This window comes from Saxophila tyrrhenica (assembly GCF_035928015.1).
Source record: "Saxophila tyrrhenica strain CCFEE 5935 chromosome Unknown scaffold_6, whole genome shotgun sequence".
In the NCBI taxonomy this organism is placed as follows: Eukaryota; Fungi; Ascomycota; class Dothideomycetes; order Mycosphaerellales; family Extremaceae; genus Saxophila; species Saxophila tyrrhenica.
Window position 1 is genome coordinate 1,441,936 of NW_027041738.1, and position 20,683 is coordinate 1,462,618.

Here is a 20,683-nt window from a genome sequence, read left to right on the forward strand (position 1 = left end):
GCAGAGCTACTCTCCTTTTTATCATAGCTCCATGCATGCCCGCCACATGAAACCCTTTGTAGTCAACACCAGCACACCTTTTGCAACGTGCCAACTCTACTCCAGCCGTATCACCCACCCGTCTCCCTCCCTCTCCCCCTTCGGATTCACCCCGCCCCAAATCACCGCCGTCTTCCCGTCCTTCATCACATCGCACGCAAACAGCGCCCTTGGCCCCGGATGCACCTTGCCATCCGAAGTCGCCAAATCGCTCTCACTCGGTGGCAGGACCTCTACTTCGCCCCAGCTGTGCTTGCCGTCGTCCATGCCCAAAGCGCCTCTGATCGCGTCCTTGATCTTGGCTGGTTTCAGGGCTTGGTAGATGTTAGCTTTCAACTCGGGCGTGCTGGACGGGAGCTGGTAGGTCCACATGTCGCTCCAGAATTGCGGAGAGAGGTCTTTGGGATCCTTGGGCTCGACTTCGAGGGTGCTGTCGTCGGTCTCTTTCTGTTCTGCCGCGCTTCCCTTTGGTTGGACGATTGCTCGAGAGCCGAACATGTAGAGGAGGTACTGTCTTCCGTATCCGGTGGTTACAGGGAGGAGTCCAGCGCCTGTGCGAGGCTGCGGCCCGGGGGTGAGTGGGTTCGTGGGGAATGGTACATGGCTCCAGCCGTTCTCCTGGTTGGAACCAGCGTTGAGTGGGAGGAAGTGGAGGTCACCGCTGACTTCGTCTGAGCCAGTTATCGTGTACAGCACACCATCACTCAAAGCGACGTTTGAGGTAGAGACAGGTGCATCGGGCAGTTGCGTCCACGTCTTGTTGACGTAGCTAAAATGCCAAACGTCGTGGAGGGATTGGCCGCTCGCATCCGTACCACCGTACAATATCAGATTGTTCTGATGGTCGAAGAGGTGTGCATCGCGCCGTGGCTGGGGAGACTTCTCGGAGCTGGATGCTTCTAGCGTCTCCCAGCACGACTTCCCTGTGACGAAGAGCCAGATGAACGGTTCGTCGATGACGTTACCGCTCTCGTCGACACCACCGAAGACAGCAACACAGATGTTGAAGCCGCATGCTGCATGGCTGTGTCTCGCTGCGGGCACTTTGCCACCTTCCTGGTCCGGCACAGCAGGTATCACGGAGTAGTCTGGCTCGGGCGTATCGGCAGAGTGTAGAGTGACAGCATGCACTTCGTTGCTGGCGAGCTTGCCTGCTGCTGTCTCGCCGCCGAAGATGTAAGCCTTGTCCTTGACGATGGAGATGGAGTGGCCAGATCGCGATAATGAGAGTCTGCCAGACGTGTGAGCAGGACAGTTTTGAGCTTAGTAAGGGAAAAGACTTACTTCGTCTGATCATCCGAGGACGTGGCGATTTGTGTGAATGTCGCCTTCAATGGCATCGTGGGCTTCGCGACCATGTAAGCGCCCACGCCTATCTGTGCGGTCGTCTCCACGGTCTCGTAGACCGCCGCAGCGGCTGCAGCTTCTGCCATTATATTGAATGCGAGAAGACAAGTAAGGTACAAAGATTCAGAGCATTCAGATGTATCTGGTCGATGTATCTTGAGGCGTAGTTACTTCCTACTTGCTGAAGACGTGACGTTGGCCGCCAAACTAGGCAACGCGCGTCTTGGCACGATCTCATCCCTTGCTCCATTCAAACTTCCTCTGATGTCTCATGTCAACTTCTCGATACCTCTTCGAAAAAGACATGATCGGGCAGAGATCACGCTTCCACACACTCATTCCATCGAGCCATTCTCAAGCCCCTCCTCCTTCGGCTTCGTCCGCCCAGTTCTTGCTCCTTCCACACCCCCCAAGTCCTGAAGAACCTGGTCCATATCTTTCTTCTCGACGGTGGTACGGCCGTCCTTCAAAGCGGCGATCTGGGACTGCGTGAACATGTAGGTCATGAATGCCTCCGCAGAGTCCTGAAGAGCATCAACCGCCGTTTCCTAGTTCCGCGTCAGTCCAGCTGTCCTCGTATCAAAAGCATAGAAGCCAGATGCTTACCACGAAGCGCATGTTCGGATCGATGGATAAGGCTACGTCTCGGACAAGCAGCCGGAACGGCATCTTCGGGATCATGAGGCCTAGACGTTCGATGGTCAGGTGTCGCAACCCTGTTCCTCACATCTGTCCTTGCGACTTACGACTTCTAGGCGACTTGACCTTTCGCCGCCTCGGTGAGCTCGATGTGGATAGCTTCGCCATTGCTTCCTCCAGCTCCATGGCCTTGCTATGCGGCGCCTTTGCCTTGGTGTCTTCGGCAACGTCCATGTTCATGGGTGTGTCTTCTTGGTTTGTTGACTTATCTTTGGAGACGTAATGTCAAGCACGGAGTAGATGACTAGAGTTATGTGGATCGTAGAATGTGAGGCACCCGCCAGTACTTACCACAAATGAAGCCATCATGATCACATGAAACACTGCAGTCGTAGTGTAAGTGAAAGGCCGTAAATGGCGAAACAGCTTTTACGAGTGAAAGCAAAGACTCCAGAGATGCCTTGGTCGAAGTGAATTTAGCAAACGAGTTCGACCTCACGACATATTTTAGGGAGGACTACTGCTACTGTAGTAAAGATCTCTCACTATGCTCAATGTCGCACTCTACATCATCGTGAATACGGTCAATAGTAGACATATCAAACGCGGTCCGAGCTTTCCAAGTCCCGTGGCTTCCCCATGGGCAAGCACGAATGCGGCCTAGCCAGAACTCAAAATAAGAGCTCGCCTGCAGGTACGAGTTACATAGCACATCCTGGCTGCGCAACCACTTCTCGAGGCCCAAAGCACAGCCGAAGGTCCTGTAGGCCCGAGATTGAAGGCATTTGGTCGCCGTTGAGAACAGTACCTGTCCATTGTGTCAGCATGAGATCGGACCTGCAAGAATGAGCCTGACGTCAGGCCGCAGCTCTTATCAGACTTCGAAGCGTTGGAGATCGAGATCAATCACTCTATCAGTGAAAGCAACGCGGCGAATGCAAGGTCAGCTGTCGAGCTGCGCGGACCGCATGCCGCTGGAGCATTGTGTCAATGGAACAGCCTAGAAGACTGACTGCGTGTCGTCCGATCTCGAGCTCCCTGGCCAGCTTCGTGGGGGCTTAGCGATCGGCTGCTCGCGTGCCCGTCCCTCTCTTACATGCCGCACCGCAGCCTTCCGACTTCACTCCTTCTTATGAACAACATCAAACAAAAGCGAGACCATAGTATACCAAATCGAACAAAGGGGTGAAGTCAGCGCCCATCGCACCTTCCGCGAGAGCCTACTATTGCATCACGCGACCAGTGGCACACAGTCTGGGGTAGCTCTTGAAGTCTAACCACAGCTCTACTTCCACTCCTGAACCATTGGCATAACAACACCTCTTCTTGACTCAACTTCCACCATTACAACCACAAGTTCATTCACCGACAATCATCGAAACCCATTCACTCAACCCCATCAATCACCATCAGTAAGTCGCTCACTTCAAGCCCTTGCCCCAATATAAACAAAACAACAACCTCGTTCATTGTCTCACCCAACGTCACTTCTTACACCACCGCTCCAAACCCAAAGACTAAGGTGTTATACAGTGACTCGCACCCACAAGTCCAACGACCGCGACCACGCCGGCCTCGCCTCCGGCACCGCCGCCCCCGAAGAGCATCTCCCTCGCTACTTTGCCAAATCCGGCTATGCCGGCGAGGACCCCAAGACCACCAAGAAGCAGGGCGGAGGCAAAGGCAACTGGTTCGTCTCTCTCCGTCCCTTTCCGTTGTCTCCGCCGTTACTCTGACTCACCCCAACCCATCCACCACAATAGCACGTGACTAATTTTATATTTTGGGAGGTGTAGGGGCCGCGAAGGCGAGTCCGAGCTCGAAGACTACGCCTTCAACCCCACCAAGCCGCGCCGTCGCACCAACAGCTCCACCGCCGCGGCCGGCCACTCGATGCTCAAGACCAAGTTCGAGGCCATCGATCCGGAGGTCATTGAGTACGAGGAGGAGGTGCACGGTCCGCCGCTGGAGGGTGACGAGGAGGGGTTGGAGAAGATGAGTACGAGTAGCTCGGCGGGGACGATGGGGAGTGTGGAGGAGGAGGAGGTTGCGAATGAGAAGAAATAGGTGGGCAGCGATGTGTGATATTATGGAGGGGGAGTCTTTGCTGTGCGATGAATGTGGATGATAGGGATGACGTTATGACATGGGAATGCGACGTGTAACAACAGAAGAGACAGGAGCTATCAGCTGGGCTGGAGCTCGGTGCAAGCCGTAGCAATGCAATGGAACGAACCAAGTGAAACGAAACACCTCACCATCGTCTCATGACCACTTCCTCACCACTGGGCACCACAGCCAATGCATTGACAGCCTACATTGCACATTGCAACCACATCCCCTCAATCACCCTCGCACCCCTCCCCATCAACAGCGCACTCCGGCGTCCGACAAAGCCCCGGCACCCTCTCCGCTCCTCTCCCCACTAACCCGTCAAAATACGATAGAACAGTCCCCAACGGCACCATCTCCATCCTCCCCAGTGCGGGATGACTACTCTCCAACACTCTTCCGCCCCACAGTACCCGCACGAACCAGCAGTCGTTTTTACTGTACAGCTCAAAAGCTACTTCGGCGCCCATACCTGGCCAGACCATCTCTTTCACCTGCAGGATGGATAAGAGGCGGGAGAGGGAACCGTCATGCGCGATGTTATGTCTGTACTTCGGTCCTGCCGCACCTTCGGTGGCAGAGCGTAGGTTGTCCGCCAGCTCCGCGATCCAGATCCCGAAGCTCGACTTGCTGAACTCGAGAGATTGCCGGGCAGAGCGGTAGAGGAAGTCGTATTCCCACTCGCCCAAGCGGAAGACGGAGTTGGCCATTTCCTGCGTCACGCAGTTTTCTGGGTTGGTGGCGGAGCATGGCAGGGGTTTCTGATGGCACAGGCGGGAGGAGAGGTTGTCGAAGTAGTGGTCCCAGCTTTGGCTCCAATTTGTGGCGTTGGGGTTGACGCCTGAGATCTTGTCGAGACGTTTCTTTAGACTGGTCGAAGCGCTGAGGTGGGCGGTCCAGGTTGGGTTCGTTGAGCCGACGCCGTAGCGTGAGGAGAGGGCGTCAGCGGCTGAGCAGGGGTAGGCTGGTTCGAGGGAGTCAATGCTCGCGGATTGGATCTGAAGGGGTATGAGGGTGGAGGCGAGGGAGGGGTACATGCCTGCCACGAGCATGGAGGCGACTTGGGAGGTTATTACGTTGTTTGTGACGCGGAAGGTCGTTTGTTCTGGATCGTAGGTCGAGTGGAGGAAGTTGAGCAAAGATGAGTAGACGGCGAATAAGTCGGCGCCGTGCTGATGGCTGTCGTCTAGGCCGCCACGGGTTATCTGCGGGAATTGGCACGTCCCGTTGAATCCTGCTGGGGCGAGGGGGTTAGAGGGGGAGGTGTAGACGTCCCAGTAGGTGGAGGCGGAGTCGTTGCCGGAGGGGTTCAGGGGCCGGCCGCCGTAGAAGAGGCCCTCATCTGAGCAGTCCCAGGGGTAGGTTTCGTGGGGGAAGGTGTTGTCCGCGTAAGGGGTGCGTTTGTGGTGGCGGTGGATAATTTCGACGTAGGCGAGTTTGTAGCTGGAGTCCGGACGGACGTAGGTGGTTGGGTTGATGTGGGGCATGTTGCACCAGTTGTAATTGGTGTCCGGTGGGCTTTGGCTGGAATTGAAGATGAAGCCGTAGATGCCCGTGCCGTTGATGGCGCTGGAGAGGCTGTTGATTTTGGTCTGGGCTGGGGCGTGCCATTTGAGGCTTATGTCGGTGTTGGCCTGGCATTTGCCTTTCTTCTCTGGTTCTGCCGCGCTTGTGGGTAGAGATGGGAGATATGAGAGTATTGCCAGCGGCAATGGAGAAGATGAGAAGCGCATGATGACCGAGATAAGAGATTGTGCGGTAAGGAGAGCGAGGAGGAGGAAGAGGAGGGTTTTGTAAGAAGGTACCATACCTCCTAGATTGATGCTACATCGTCGCACTGTTGCGGTAGAAGAAGAGGAAGACCTTCTGCTCGTGTGGGATGCAGGAACGTTTGGTGTTCTCGGGACGTGCATGCCTCGATTCGGAGGCGTCATTGGCTGTTGCAGGCGTCTTCACATGTCGACTGGAGGCCAGACGTCGAGCATCGTATTGAACCACCGGAAGTACATGATCGTAGTGAATGTGGTAGGTGACGTTTCATAGGTAACATCCATCAAGATCGTCTGCAAAAATGATAAGGTCCTTGGCCAATTGCGCTGGCAAGCTGGAATGTTTTCCTGAAAGCGGTTCCGCCATCTGGCCGCAATCGGACCAGCGTGGGGCGGCTCTTCAAAGTCGCAATCAGAAGCAACGCATTTGAAATCAGCAGAATCACTCTCGCCTCTCAACTTCACATCAACTCTCATCCTCAGACAATACAATCAACATGGCGCCCGCAGTAACAATAGACAACACACCCGACTTCGACTTCATCCCTCCCACCGCCACCAAACCCACCATGCAACCGCAACAGCGCACCCTCCTCCTCGCCCCTCCCTCCATCTCGTCACATCCCGAACGCCTCTCCGCCGTCGCAGAAGCATACGATCGCAATGCCACCGACATTCAAATGCTCGATCGCCTCGCAATGGGCCTTGTGTCACTCCCCGCCGCCACATACGACGTCGTACTCCTGCTTACGGACGCCGATAGCACGAGCCAGCGTCTGCTAGGAAGGGAAGTGATGGAGCGCATCATGCCCGCGATGAAGACTGGCGGGAGTTTGAAAGGTCAGAACGGCGCATTGGGCGGCGCGGAGCAGACGGAAGCGATTCTAGCTGGACTTGTACAGAGGGACGGCGAAGGGCTGGTGAAGCCTGATTCACAAGCCGGCCAACAGACTGTGCGCCTAAGCTTCGGCAAGAACAAGAAAGCCAATGCCGCAGCTGTGCCCGCCAACGCCGTCGAAGCTGTCAACACCGCCAAGCGAAAGAACGAAGATATGGACGTAGTGAACGGCAACGGTGCGGCGGCGCACGCGAACGGACGGCCCGTACGAGCGACACCAGCTGGTGTGGGGTTCATTGACAGCAACGATGATTTCGACGGCGGGTTTGACGACGGGAGCGGGTATCACAGTGAAGAGGATGAGATGGAGCTGCCGAGTCAGGAGGAGTTGGAGCGGGCGGAGAGAGTGGATCCGGATAGTTTGTTGACTGAGGAGGATCGGATGAAGCCGTTGAACATTCGTGAGTTTCCCACTCCATCAGTCATGATTAGGAAAGGCACAAGGCTAACGGAGATGCGACAGCCGAAGCCTGCAAACCCAACACCAAGCGCCGCCGCGCGTGCAAAGACTGCACCTGCGGCCTGGCCCAGCGCATCGAAGCCGAGGACAAGACCAAACGGGCGGACGCCGACGCGAATTTGGCGAAGCTGAACGCGGATGATTTGACCGAGGTGGATTTCACGGTGCAGGGGAAGGTGGGCTCTTGTGGGAACTGTGCGTTGGGGGATGCGTTTCGGTGTGATGGGTGTCCGTATATTGGGCTACCGGCGTTTAAGCCCGGGGAGGAGGTGAGGTTGGTGAATAATGATGTGCAGTTGTGAGGGGGGCGTGGGTGGCGGTCATGAAGGGGTTGTGATGAGGTCTTTGAAGAGGCGGAGACATGATTAGAGACATGATACAATACATTGAAGGCGCTCGAGGCCGTACTACTCTATGCGGATTACAACGCTCAAGTTCTTGCTGACCATCTGCTGACCGAACGGCAGCTTAAGCACAAAGTATCCAGCCGCAAGAAGGCACATGAAGGCTGCTCGTCTGCCTTGGAGCGGCTTACCATGATACGCGCCCTCTGATTGGCTGGATTATCCCACAGCTACCGAACTCTTTGAAAAGCTTGGCTGTGGCTAAGGTCAAACTTCGACCTCAGCTCTTCCGCTCCTTCAAGATGCCATCAACTGTCCGCTCCTTCTTTTCGACATCTCATCGCGCAGCAATCTCGATGAACTGGCGATCAATAAGCATCTCACGCCCCGGCATGAGAGCAGTCTTCCCAAGAAGCGCAGACTTCGCAGAGCACAATGCCTTCTATCCGCGCGCCAGCTGAAAAATGAAAAGGAAAGAAAAGAATCCAAAAGCTTCGAAACTGGTATGCTTCTCAGGTGCCCAAGGTCGTCTTCGCCTTCTCTCGAGTACCCGGTGCTCTCGACCGGCCCTGCACAGCTCCGGGGGTTGCTGCCACCCGCCTTCCTCAGCTTGAGCTTTTGGCAACCGCACTTGTACCTCGTAATATAGCGCCCATCGACGGAGTGGAAGGCACGCATCTCAGTTTGCCGACGCCCAATTGGGGCAATGCTTTGGTAACGCGATTCAGTCGAAAATTCGCTACGAGCCAACGCTGCGTCTGATGGGGTTCAGACCCAGCGGCATCAGATGAGACATACGAAATTGTCACAACTGCCCAGTATGCCTGCCGATCGTCGCGAACACGTGTAAGGACCACACAGCGCGCTTATCTGGCTTGTGCAAAGAATCGGCTGCTATCATATGCAATGAAGTTTCAGCGGAGCTACTGATCGTTTTCCATCGTCCCGAGAGATAAAGTCCTCCCTGCAGCTTCATTTGAGTTCTAACGGAGCCATTGATCCTCACCTGTCAATCCATGGGGGCGCCAAAGCCTCGTTTACATGTAAGTTCTACAGCTTTATTTGAGTTCAGATAAGCTTCGAAGCACGCTTTCATAGAGAGGGCCGTCCGGCTGCGTCTCAACACTCTACTCCTACCACCCTGAATACTTGTTCGTTCTAACGACTAAATTCTGTCACAACCAACACCACTATGGCACGGCACGTTGCTGCCGCATTGCGCCGCTATCGCGGTTCTTGGTTCCTTGGCCCGGACAAGGCTCGCCTGCGGGCTGAATGCAACAATGACCAGGCCGCCTACCTCAAGGCATTCCGCGCTCGCACCGAAGATGTTCAGCACACCCACGATGTATTCTTGGCCAGTGCCATGGAATGCTTCACAATGTGGCAACGTATCAGTCGCCGGATAGGTCCTCTTCTGTATCGTGGTGATCTTCATCGCCCTGTACTTCACAATCGTCCTTCTGAGACATCTGCTGATTTCTGTACCCGTCACTCTAGACCCCATATCAATGCGTCGGGCAAGAATACCTTGACGATCTTGTCTTGGCTTTGAAGACTGGCCAGAGGCCATCAAAGAACTCTTTGATCGTCGCCATCGACTTCGAAGGTCCCACGGGATCAACCAAAGAGCTCGGACTTTCATCTTTCAGCACCACGCAATTATTCGACACCCACAACCAAGCAGCGCCAAGGTTGAACATCCGCGACGAAAACTTCTCCATAGCATGCGGCTACGGTAGAGGCTTCGCGTTCGGAACGACTACCAGGATCACCTTGGAGATTCTGCCGCGTGTGCTCCGCAACGCATTCGCCTCCTACCACGACTCCTGCCCCGACGGCATCATCCTCGTCGGCCACGGCTTGTGGTCCGCAGAGGTCGGAGTGCTCGATACCCTGGGCGTCCCCATCGAATCACTACCCGCAGTGGTCGGCACGATCGACACGTCACGGCAGCTCTTCGACGGCACGATCCAGCATCTCGGCGGCCTCTTGCAGGCGAACGGCATACCGTACCGGCCTGAGACGCTGCACTGCGCCGGCAACGATGCGCACTACACGCTGCGGCTGGTGCTGCTGTTGGTATTGTGGGGGTTGGATCCGTGGCATGAGAGGGAGTTTGGGATTTTTGAGGTGTTGCAGGGGCTCATTACCAGACCGTTGCCGATAGGAACGGAGAGGGGTCGGCAAGGGGAGGATGATTGGTGGGAGAATATGGATGGTGATCTGGACATGGATTTTGTGCTCGAGATTGACGAGGGGGACAGTGATCTAATGTGAAAAGATGGACTTGCAGTGGCGGTTGAGAGCGTGGAGTAGGACCCCGGGCATAATGACACATTGTGGTTGGAGAGGGGAGAGAAGGCTGAGCATTCTAATATGGAAAGGTCAGTCTTGCAATACGTTCGGCAGATATGGTGCACATGTCGCCCAGAGATGCAAAGATGCGATATTGAGCAGCTACACCATCCCTCCACCTTTCATGCTATGTGTATGTTTTCAAGATGATTGTCCTCGCCGTCAAAGAACTATTTCGGGCTGTCCCACGTGGTTGGTTAGGCGAGCTTGGCAGATCTCATGATCGCCGCATGCGGCAACATCAGTGTCGGCGGTGGCTGGTACATTCAACCATCCAGTCGTCCGACGAGTATACCGTTGTCCAAGTACGGACTGTCGTGTACGAGACATCGTTGAGACTGAGCAGAAAAAACGGGTGGAAGGAGGAAGAACAACATCGTCGAGGACATTAGTCAGGCAGCAAGGATCAGGCCTGGTGCGGGCAGATCTCGGTTGCCTCACTCGCGCATGTGAGAGGCAGCGTAATCCTGCCTTCCCTTCCATACACCTACAGTCCTGTGACTCGACACAAACATCCACTATACCACCATTCTTTCACCGACGACACCATCCAAACCACCACCAACAGCATCGACCACCGGACATGCCAACATGAGCACCACCCAAGATGACCCCACCCGCTCCCCACTGCTATCCCCCCACGGCGACGAGGGCGCAGCCATGGACCTCTCCGATCTCCCCGACTCCATCCTCCCTCTAGACGACACCACCATGTCCACCGCCCAACACATCTACACCCCTCCCCCCCACCTCGCCGCCCGCTTCTACCGCACCAAAGCCGCCGGTCGCCGCAAGTCCTCGGCCACCTCTTCCCGCCGCAACTCCCTCTCCTCCGTCCACTCCCACGCCTCTTCCCTCTCCCACCACCGTCGCGCCTCAGGATGTCAAAGCAACTACATCGCCCAGCACCTCCGCCGTGCCTCCATCATCGAGTCCCGCAAAGCCCGCCTCGCCGACCGCGCCGCCCACGCCGAGCAAGTCCGTCTGCGCGCTGCGCTCGCCAAAGCCGCGCCGCGTGGGAGCACGAGTAATAGCGAGGAGCGCGCGTTGGCGGCGCAAGTCGCGAAGGAGAAGTATCTGGCGAAAGTAGCGGCGGCATGTGCGGAGGAAGTGGCGCGCGCGAAGCGCGTGGCGGAGGAGGTGAAGGAGAGGAAGTTGGCGGAGGAGACGCGCGCGAGGCTGGAGATGGAGGAGAGGCATGCGGAGGCGGAGAGGAGGAGGGCGGAGTATCAGCGGAATTTGCAGGCGAGGAGGGCGAGGCGGGCGGATAGTAGTGAGAAGAAGCTTTCGACGCTAGAGGAGGTGTTGGATGGGGACGAGGAGGCTGTGGTGGACGAGGTGGTGGTGGAGAAGGTGGTGTTGAGCGAGGAGGAGGCGGCGAAGAGGTTGCAGAGGATTGTGAGGCTGTTTCTTAAAGAGAAGGTTGTGAAGGTGTTTCGCGAGATGGAGTTACACGCAAAGTCGAAGAGGGAGAGCTTCGAGGATATGACTGCGTTGGTCGCGGATACACATACGATTACAGCGACCACGGCGATCCTGATGCAGCTCGGCCTTCAAGATAGGAACGACGAGAACGCTGCGCTGAACAGCCGCACCTTCCTCAGCGCATATATGATCACCGGTCATCCTGTTGCAGTACTCAATAACAAGAACGGCGCGCAGGAGCAGGATCTCATGGCCAAAGCGACCGAGTTGATCGAGAACTTCGAAGTGATTGTCGGCCGTCTTTCGAGATGGAACAACTTCTCGCCAAACCCTACTCAGCTGGAGAATCTGTCGCAAGCTTATACAGCCTACACCTCTGCTTTCGCGGCTTGGAGATTGCAGGACTCATCCGTGCTGATCGAGGGCATGGTGGCTTCGTTCGTGGAGCTGGATGCGATCTGGCAGACCGTGAAAGACGACACTCGCGGTGAAGTGGCCAGCGACTACCGCGAAGGCATTCGTGACAACCAAGTCATGCTACTCTCTCGCATCAGGAAGCTGGCTGGTCCGGACCGTGCGGACGTCTTGATCAAGAAAGCTATCAGAGAGAGCAGGAGGAAGCGACCGAAGAAGCGGGCAACTGCTGAAGTACGGCCGCGTGGTGTCGAGTCTGCGGACGCCCAGTCCAGCGCGCAGCCAGCTCTGGAAGCTGCCGTGGAATCGGACTCAGACGATGCGCGTCCGATCAGCCCAGCTGGCGATGTTGACTTGGAGCAACAGGTCAGGCAGCTCTTCACGCCTATGCCTAGCAATAGGGTTTTGACCCACGAACTGGCCATCGACAAAGACTACCGCTTAGAAGACACTCAATCCGAGTTCCGCGCGCAGTTCTACCGTAGCCTCTGCGACAACATGAAACGAGGCTTTGAGAACGGCAATGGCACAGTCTGGACGGTGTCAGCAGCGCAGAACGTCAGCGAGAAACTATTGCGAATGCTTAAGCCGGGCAACTCGATGCACACGCTCATCTCGGAAACCCTAGACGCCGACTCCATCAACCGTCAATGCCAGCAAGGCGTCTTCTCCTACGACGGCTTCTTCAAATTCATGGCCGATGTCCTGCCGAAGCTCTGCGCTCCCTTCCGCGACGCTGAGATCAAGGCTCTTGCGTCCGATTTGCAGGACTCCAGCAGCGGAGAGCTGGACGCCATGATCGAGAAGCTCTTCAAACTCATGCGTGCGGTGGATCTGCTGAGTCTGGACTACACGAACTTCATGATCATGAACGCCGCCCCCACCCTCATTCGCGAAGCTCCCGGCTACGAGCAGCGCATGTTCGCCAAAGACCTCGAATCCGGCGCGCTCACGCTCGACCGCACGAGGGAGTTCTGCCGTTCATCCTACGTCACACTCTCCGCTGAAGCCGACCGCAGAGATCCAGAGGGCGTGCGTCTCCTCTCTGATCGCCCGAGTTTACACCGCGTCTACGCCCACGCGCTGTGCAATCTCGCCCTGGACATCGGGCCTTTGCCTGCAGAAGCTGTACCGGAGACACTGGCGCTGGATCTCGCGCGGCTGCGTGAAGTGAGGACGCAGACGGTGCGGATCACGATCATCGCGGCCATTTTGCTGAACGCGAAGAACCTGCTCCGCCGCGACTCGAGGAGCCAGTGGAAGAACGAGGCGTCTCGCTTGTGGACGCTTCTGAGCAGCGAGGCGTACGACGGCAGCACGTCCGTCAAAGGCGACGCAGGCCCCGAGGAGGAAGAACGCCTGAGTACCGCGAGCAAGGCCCTGGCGATACTGGAAACATCCCACAACATCCCCCCCGCCACCCGCACCACCCTCTCCGGCTCCATCACCCGCTTCTTCGCGCAAGCCGCCTCCACGCACACCCGTTTCACCGACCCTCTCCTCAAAATCCTGCACTCCCGCCTCCGGTCCCACATTTTGGCACGTTTATCCGCCAGCACGTCGAGCGAGAGGGTTAGGGTGACGTCAGGCGCGAGTGAAGCGCTTAGCGGGTTCGGAATGCCCGAGTTCGTGGAACGCGTGGGAGGGGTTGTGGGGGTTTTGGAGCGGGTGAGGGGGGTTGATGGGGGGGGGCATGGGGGGTGGTATGATGAGATTTTCGGAGAACTGTCGAGGTGATCCCCTAGGGGTCCATGATGGGGGTGTTAGGATGAGGGTGTTGGGATGGGCAGTGGCCGCTTGGTGGTGTGAGGGAATGGGGATCGGGGGCGGTCGTTTTTGGATTGGGTTTATCTTGGAGGGAGTTGGGGGGATACGGGAGGCTCATGATGGCTTACGAGCTTCTCTTCTTTCCGTACACTGGCTCGTCGTTGATGAACGTAACGCATACGAATCTCTCTTTTCAAGCCTTACTGCACGACAATGTCCATGTCTCCAGCTTTTCACAGGCCTCAGATATTTGATCGTGTGTAGCGTGCATACTACTACTTCTACATCGTACAATTAACCCGCTCACGCTAAAGACACTATACTACACTTCCCACCGCCTTTCTACTCCATTTCAGCTTCAAGTTCATCTCAGTATACTCCTCTCCCATCCCACAGAGAGTCTCTTTGCTCGGAGAGCCGCTCCAAATTATCCAAGCCAGCACACGCTAGAACCCGCCCATGCCCACCGACAAAGCCTCCAAAACAGCCCCGCTTCGATTCCATCGTCGCCATCCCGATGACCAAGGTGAATGCGCCAACAACGCCATCGCTCCCAAAAACCCACTCACCCCCTCCCTTCCCTCCCCGCCTCCTCCCCCTCCTTACCCTTTCCCCGCTCCTCTCTCAACGATCCCCCACGCTCGTCCCCCCCAACCCCAACATAGACGCCACAGGCTTCCTCCTCGCCCTCCCCAACAAACCCCCCGCCCCCAACCGCGGCGCCCCCTGAATACTCCGCGGCTCCTTCATCAGCGCGGGCTCCAAGTGCGCCGGCGCCCTGCCGACCGCTGCCGCCGTCGCTGTCACGTCCCCGGGAACGCGGGAGTTGGGAGGCGTAGCGGAGGCGGAGCGCCAGAGGTGGTCGCTCGTGTCGTCCAGGAAGGAGGTAGAGGATTTCGAAGAGAACAGCGAGGTACGTCCGCGGTTCCGTTTGGAAAGAATGATATCGTCGAACAGCTTCACCCGCGGATCCTCTTGCCGCAAACTCTCCCTCTCATGAATAAATTCATTAAACCCCTGCGTCTGTCGTAACATGGCCATGTACTCGCTATCCCCATGGGGAACGGATTTCAGAAAAGCGTCCATGTTGAAATGGTACACCAGCCCCTGTTTGCGGCGTTCCCCCGAAGCCGGGTGCAGGTGCCGGCGGTAGGTGTAGAAGAGGGAGGCGAAGCAGCGCACAAAGGCGGCGCGGACTTGGTCGGCGCGGAAGGCGAGGGGACAGGGAAGGGTGAGGAGGGAGAGGCAGGGGGGGTGGACTGTGAGGTTGCAGCCTGTTCATTCATACTCATCAGCACGAGGGAGTTTTATAAAGGGGGGGGGGGGGAGGAAAGGGGGGCGAAAACGTACCCGAACACCGAAAACTCTCCTGATCGCACCGCTCATCGCAAATCGCACACACACTCCGCATATCCCTGCTCCGCCGATGCAGACAATGCCCCTCCATCCACTTCGTCCGCTCGTCGTCCCGCACGGGCTGCACCATCATGTGAGGCATAATCGTGCTCGCCGCCAACGTGCTCTGCGCGTAGACACTGGGCGCGTACTGCGAGGCCAACCCATTGCCGAGACTCGACGTGGACAAGCTCGGGTGGTGTTGATGCCCGGGCCCTTGTGTTTGTTGTTGCTGAGGAGGCACCCCCACGAGCGGAGCGGAAGGCCGACGCACGGCGCCGCTGAAGCGCTCGAAGCCCGAGAAGGCGGAGTTGCGGCGCATGAGGCCGTCGCCGAGTTGGCCGGATCGCTTCTCGCGGAGGGAGGCTTGGAGGGCGAAGCCCGAATCACTCCGGGATATTGGAGTCGATGAGTTGAACGATCCCGCAAACGACGACGAGACGGGCGAAGGCGCGACAGGTGACGGCGGAGATTGTGAGGAGGAGTTGCTGTTAGCGCCCGTGGAGGAGGTGGAAGGGCGATCGGCGCCGCGAGCACTGCTGGTGCGGGATTGCAGGAAAGCGTTGTAGATGGACGGCCGGGGCTGGGGCATATTGCCCGCGTCGCCGAAGGTGGTGGAGCTCTCGCTGACGTAGGTCGCGAGGGTGGACGGGGCGGCGTTGGCGGTGAAGACTTGCGGGTTCTCGGAGGAGAAGGCGTCGCAGGGGAAGGTCTCGATGGCGTAGGCCGGGGGGCCGACGGGGACGCCGTAGCGGTTGTGGTGGGGTGCGGCGGCTTGGAGGAGGGACATCAGTTTCCGCCGCTGGGGTCGGGGGAGTTGTGTCGGCGGTTCGGTGCTCTCGATCGAGTCGTCGTCTAGGTCGACCAGGCAGAAATCGCTATCCGGGAGCTCGATCTTCTCGTACCGCCGCTCCACGCCCGCGATATATGGGCAAGGCGCCTCCAACGCCTGGATCAGCCGTTGTGGAAGCACCGGTATCAGCACGCCACACCACTTCATCGGATACAGCAAGCTCGTCAACGCCGAACACGCCAGCTGCAGCATCGCCGTGTGCGACGACAGAAAGATGATCCTCGACTCCGCCAGCGCATACTCGAACAGCGCGACAATGTTCGAAATCGACAAGCACCGAAACAGCGCGTAGAGATCCGTATTCCTCGATCCCGGAATCTCGTTGATCGCCTCCTTCCTCGCATACAGCCGGAGATCCCGCACGCCAACCTCCACCTGCGTGATCGAGGTAATCGGACTCAGCGCCTCCACGCACAGATTGACCACATATCTCTCCAGCGGCTGCCAGAGCCCAACTTTCGGCGAGCTAGGCGGCACTCGCAAGACAGCCCCATTCATCATCGGCACCACGACGGCCTTCAACCACTCCTTCCAAAAGCTCATCAACGTGATATCCGTCCCGAGGATCCCATACACCCGCGGGATCCAGAACCCCGTATCCCCCTCCGTCAAACCGTCAATCTTTGACGCCGCCGCGTGCCGTACGGGTCGCAGCAAATCCGTCATGAGACCGATCTTCTCCTCCACAGCGCTGATCTGCTCCTCCAAAGCATCGCGTTCTTGTGACCCCGACGAGGCCGCCGGCAGCTCCGCCAGAAGCCTGCTAAGCTTCGCCCGTTCGCCTGAGAGCCGCTCGCCGAGACTGCTGGCCAATTCACGCTCCTCGTTGCTCATGTTTGCCCGTCGCCACTCTTCGCACTGCCGTTCGAGCCCTTCTGCTGCTGTCTGGTTGAGCGGCACCCAGATCGTCACGCAAACGCCGTAGAGCTTGCTGTTGTCCGAGTTGGTCATCGCAAAACCATGCCATGTCGATCGTGGTCGTTCGTCGGAGGATACCACTGACACGTCGTTGGGGAAGGCGAACATGGGCACGTAGTCGGGAAAGGGTTTCCTTCGTTTCGTCTCGTCCACCATGTTCTTTGTAGGATATCTGTCGAGCAACACCGGCTCATACCTCCTCTTCAGCGGATGCATGTCCGGCGCCGTCTTGAAAGGTTGCGGAGCCGGTATCACGCTATTGTACCCACTCAGCCGCTTCGACGTCTTGACTGACGACTGCCTACTCATCACAGAAGGCTGCCGCTTCATGCTCTTCATCGTCGATATCCTCCTCTGCAAGCTCCCCACCGACCCCCTGAGCCCACTCGCCGGGCCGTCCTCATCCTGTGTTATGCGAATGGTTCTCGGCCGTGGCTTCTTCGGATTCTGGTGCGAGGGTGCCACTACCGCGCCCGCTGTAACGTGGTTCTCTTCCAAGAAACTGTCTCTCTCCGAAGCGAACTTCTTAAGCGCTTCTTCAAAGGCATCGTCGCTGAGGCCGCCGGGTCCTTCTGTGATCTTGACCGCTTTGATGGTCGTGCTGCTTCGGTTGCTCGCGGGCTGGTATTCGCCGCTGTTGATAATGCTGCCAATGCTTTTCCGAGCTTCGAACGAGTATCGTGACCTTCGCTTGGCGCTGTCGGAAGGTGGTTGTGGGGAGGTAGGAGTATCGGGTCGGCTCTCGCTGTTCGTCACTAATGCCTCGTCCTCCTCGATAGTGTCCTCGACCGGGGCTGGTGCTGGTGATGTGTCCTGCCGCTCATCGTAGACCTGCGAGGATTCAATGCCGGATATGAAGAAGTAGTCGGCGAGAGGGGCAGCCGTGTCGCCGACATTGTGGTTCTCGGCGGGCTTGTTGATCTTGGGTGTGGGAGCCATGTATGATGTTACGATAAGGAAACGAGCTTGCTATTCCTGCGCTCTCTTGTGTACTGGATTTGGTCGTTCAAGCAGTGTTGAAGTTCATTGAATGTGGTGTGTCTCCTTGAAGTGGTCGTTACACAGCAGGTGTCAATGCCGGAAGACGCAAGCAGCCGTGCGGGAGAGGTGCGACGGTGTCGAGCACAACCACGGTCGGAGGCCCGTCTCGTAGCAGCGTCTGAAGTCCGGAGCGTTTGAAGACGGACGTGCCCTGAGTCGCGAGGTAGGTTGCTTCCGCCGCTGCTCCGCTCTTCCAAGACACGTTTCGTTGCAGGTCGTCCAAAGGTATTCCACGACGGAGCGGAGGGTAGGGTATGGGGTCGTCAAGAGGGACGAGTAGGAGCAACAGGACGGGTACGGCCAAAAGCGCCGGACTCAACGATACCACAGCAGCGAGTGGTTGTAGAGGATGCTGCTAAAAGACAAGCCAGGGTCTTCTGGCTCTGGTCTAGTCCTCTTTCGCTGGCGAACAATGATCCGAGCACCCTCTCTCTCGCTACACCGCAGCCGGTGGAAGAACGTCTCGCGCTTGCACGGTACCAAGATGAATGTACCCAGCCTAACACCCCCCTACACGCTCTACGAGAGGCCGTCTGGCACTCGGCTAAAGAGCGAACTATGCCGGATGTTGCTGCAGGTGGGAGAAAGTGTGTGCCTGCGTCCGTCGTGCCGCCGCTGCACGCGTGCCGCCAGTCGGTCGACAGCCGGTCGAGACACGATGGACGCCAGCGATGCACACCGTTCAACAGCGCGAAGTCACTGCCGGGGTTGGCCCCTGAGAACTATCAAAGCAACACTTTGAACTGGTAAAGGTGGCTTTGGGCGGTATTGGAGTCTACACAATAAGGTGTCCTGATTTGATTTCTTCAAACACGGTGAATGTGTGTATAAAAGTTACGGTATCGATGATCTGCAACAAGCCCCCTGCCCTCTTTTCTCCGCAGTCTTGTGGCCTCAGCACTCCACCAGCCGGGACCCCTGACCAGTCCAAACGCTATCTGACACGACATACGGGCCCCATCAGCAAATCGCACGAGCACCTGCTTTTCTTTCACTTCCGCGGTCCCGTCTGCTCTTGCCTTTTGTGAAAATACGAACTGGGCCTCTCCGGCCGAAGTGACGATGTCTCTATCTCCTACAACAGTCACAGCAAGAGTCTGGAGGTGACATTGTTATTCGTATCACTCCAACCCTCTTTGAGAACGTGTCTCAGCCTGCCACACCGGTCGAGCTAGACTATTCTTGCGCAACGCCCACGACACATTTCACGAAACTCTATCGCGCTGTTGACGCCACTCGCGCGTCTCGCGCGATCTTAAACTTTCGTCCGGACTGGGGATGTGCGTCGTTTGTTGTATCGTCTACTCTTCACGCTGAAAATCTCCGGCGAGGTCTATAAGGCGACATGCTGTCGTGGAGCACGAACGACTGCCTTCTCGTGGATGCGGGGGTGTTTGCATTCACCAACACTGAACACTCGGACCAAGCACTACCTTCACGAATAGCGCAAGCAGCGGCCATTAGTGCCTTGGTTCGTCAGGATGAGATTTGCTGATCGTCCAGATCTCATATATCTGATGCACGCTCCGAGGAAGACGTTCTTGGTTGTTGAGCCGCCTTCACCGTGGACAGGTCGTGGGAGAAGTGGACGAGAGCGTGGGACTTGGTGACCGCGACGATGAGAAGCACGCAAGAGCAGCTGGGCTGGCGAGGTCGACTGGATGAACGTTGAGACTCGCACACCGAAAGCAATATTCGAGGTTTGTTCGTTCTGTGTTCCTTACCGTATACATCATCCACCACCCTCCACAACAACCTACGATTCACTTGTTATAATCCGGATCCACAATCCCAACATCCAGATCCCCTTTCCCCTTCTCCTGATCATACAACTTCCACGTACACTCCGCGATATGCTCCGGCGTCGTAACCTTCGCCTCCTTCTTGACTTGTCCCTGCACGACAATCAACGCACAATGCACCTACACAGCACCGCGTCAGCACCCTTTTCATCCCAGCCTCGCTGTACCCCAACTTACCCCCTGCGAGTTATAAGCCTTCCAAAGCGAATGCACCAGATTATACTGCCCCGCCTTCTGCACCGCCAGGCTGAACCGATCTGGAAACGGGTTCTTATACAACCCGCCGCTCGTCACGAGGAAACTCGGCTTATACCCCTCCTTCCCCTCCCCGGCCAGTTTGAGAAGGTGCGGGATAGCCCATTGCGCCACTCTATAAAGACAGACGATGGAGATCTGGTGTCCGGTTACTCGTTAGATATGTGGTTTAGTAAAGCGAGTGTTGGGGGCAGCGGGGGCAGGACTTTGAGGTCATTTTCGAGCTGTTCAGGCGTCCATTCAAGCAGTTTGCTCGCCCCTATCCTCGCCGCGTTGAAGAGTACGCATTCCAGCTTCGTCCCCTCGAGGCGTTCATCAACCTCCGCAAGTGCAGTCGCTACGCTCTCAGAGTCAGCCAAGTCGATCGTGACGATCTCTACCACGGCGTCAGGAGCGCGGGACTGGACGAAAGAGGCGTCTTGTCTCAACCGCTCCGCGTTGCGGGACATCAAAACGATCTTGTTGAAGCCGCGGGAGGCGAAGAGGGCAGCGACGTGGGAGCCGATCCCGGGACCGGAGCCGAGGACGACGAGGGCGCCGTGTTGAGACGCCATTGCTGTGAGGTTGCGATGGTGGGGCTTGTCTGCTGGAGAGAGAGGAAATTGAGAGAGGGAGGATTGGAGGGTTTGGTGGTGCTGTGGTGCTGTGGTTGATGTGGTGCTGAGGAAGAGATGGGCGCCCGATTAGGAAGGTAGTGCTGAGCCGACTGCGGACTTGGGAGGAGTGGAAATCGAGCAGAGATGTTGGGGGGGCTTGTTGGGTGGGTATGCGTGAGGAAGAGGCGGGAGAGGGAGAGGCAGGGGTATCGACGGGTTGATGGGGATGGGGAGGGGGAGGGGGAGTTGGG

General features: G+C 57.3%; 9 protein-coding genes across 9 annotated transcripts; 4 read left to right on the top strand and 5 right to left on the bottom strand.

Moving 5' to 3' along the window:
* Window positions 1-96: 96 nt before the first annotated feature.
* LTR77_004652 (uncharacterized protein) lies at window positions 97-1,472 on the bottom strand (the record flags this gene model as incomplete). The annotated part of the gene is made up of 2 exons (XM_064801905.1): window positions 97-1,270; window positions 1,324-1,472. The coding sequence occupies 2 exons, from the start codon at window positions 1,470-1,472 to the stop codon at window positions 97-99; spliced, it is 1,323 nt and encodes a 440-aa protein (XP_064660535.1).
* A 249-nt stretch (window positions 1,473-1,721) lies between these two features.
* Window positions 1,722-2,259, bottom strand: LTR77_004653 (uncharacterized protein; the record flags this gene model as incomplete). Its single annotated transcript, XM_064801906.1, has 3 exons — window positions 1,722-1,934; window positions 1,993-2,072; window positions 2,133-2,259. 3 exons carry the CDS (start codon window positions 2,257-2,259, stop codon window positions 1,722-1,724), a joined length of 420 nt encoding a protein of 139 aa, XP_064660536.1.
* An 862-nt stretch (window positions 2,260-3,121) lies between these two features.
* Window positions 3,122-4,092, top strand: LTR77_004654 (uncharacterized protein; the record flags this gene model as incomplete). Its single annotated transcript, XM_064801907.1, has 3 exons — window positions 3,122-3,188; window positions 3,559-3,715; window positions 3,822-4,092. 3 exons carry the CDS (start codon window positions 3,122-3,124, stop codon window positions 4,090-4,092), a joined length of 495 nt encoding a protein of 164 aa, XP_064660537.1.
* A 492-nt stretch (window positions 4,093-4,584) lies between these two features.
* On the bottom strand, window positions 4,585-5,870 carry LTR77_004655 (uncharacterized protein; the record flags this gene model as incomplete). Its single annotated transcript, XM_064801908.1, has 2 exons — window positions 4,585-4,631; window positions 4,706-5,870. The coding sequence occupies 2 exons, from the start codon at window positions 5,868-5,870 to the stop codon at window positions 4,585-4,587; spliced, it is 1,212 nt and encodes a 403-aa protein (XP_064660538.1).
* A 533-nt stretch (window positions 5,871-6,403) lies between these two features.
* Window positions 6,404-7,566, top strand: DRE2 (electron carrier; the record flags this gene model as incomplete). The annotated part of the gene is made up of 2 exons (XM_064801909.1): window positions 6,404-7,205; window positions 7,268-7,566. The coding sequence occupies 2 exons, from the start codon at window positions 6,404-6,406 to the stop codon at window positions 7,564-7,566; spliced, it is 1,101 nt and encodes a 366-aa protein (XP_064660539.1).
* A 1,234-nt stretch (window positions 7,567-8,800) lies between these two features.
* Window positions 8,801-9,888, top strand: LTR77_004657 (uncharacterized protein; the record flags this gene model as incomplete). The annotated part of the gene is made up of 2 exons (XM_064801910.1): window positions 8,801-8,956; window positions 9,109-9,888. 2 exons carry the CDS (start codon window positions 8,801-8,803, stop codon window positions 9,886-9,888), a joined length of 936 nt encoding a protein of 311 aa, XP_064660540.1.
* Window positions 9,889-10,557: 669 nt separating this feature from the next.
* Window positions 10,558-13,542, top strand: LTR77_004658 (uncharacterized protein; the record flags this gene model as incomplete). Its single annotated transcript, XM_064801911.1, has 1 exon — window positions 10,558-13,542. The coding sequence occupies one exon, from the start codon at window positions 10,558-10,560 to the stop codon at window positions 13,540-13,542; it is 2,985 nt and encodes a 994-aa protein (XP_064660541.1).
* Window positions 13,543-14,196: 654 nt separating this feature from the next.
* Window positions 14,197-17,677, bottom strand: LTR77_004659 (uncharacterized protein; the record flags this gene model as incomplete). Its single annotated transcript, XM_064801912.1, has 2 exons — window positions 14,197-14,846; window positions 14,923-17,677. The coding sequence occupies 2 exons, from the start codon at window positions 17,675-17,677 to the stop codon at window positions 14,197-14,199; spliced, it is 3,405 nt and encodes a 1,134-aa protein (XP_064660542.1).
* Window positions 17,678-19,542: 1,865 nt separating this feature from the next.
* On the bottom strand, window positions 19,543-20,390 carry LTR77_004660 (uncharacterized protein; the record flags this gene model as incomplete). Its single annotated transcript, XM_064801913.1, has 3 exons — window positions 19,543-19,701; window positions 19,759-19,951; window positions 19,990-20,390. The coding sequence occupies 3 exons, from the start codon at window positions 20,388-20,390 to the stop codon at window positions 19,543-19,545; spliced, it is 753 nt and encodes a 250-aa protein (XP_064660543.1).
* Between the last annotated feature and the right edge of the window lie 293 nt (window positions 20,391-20,683).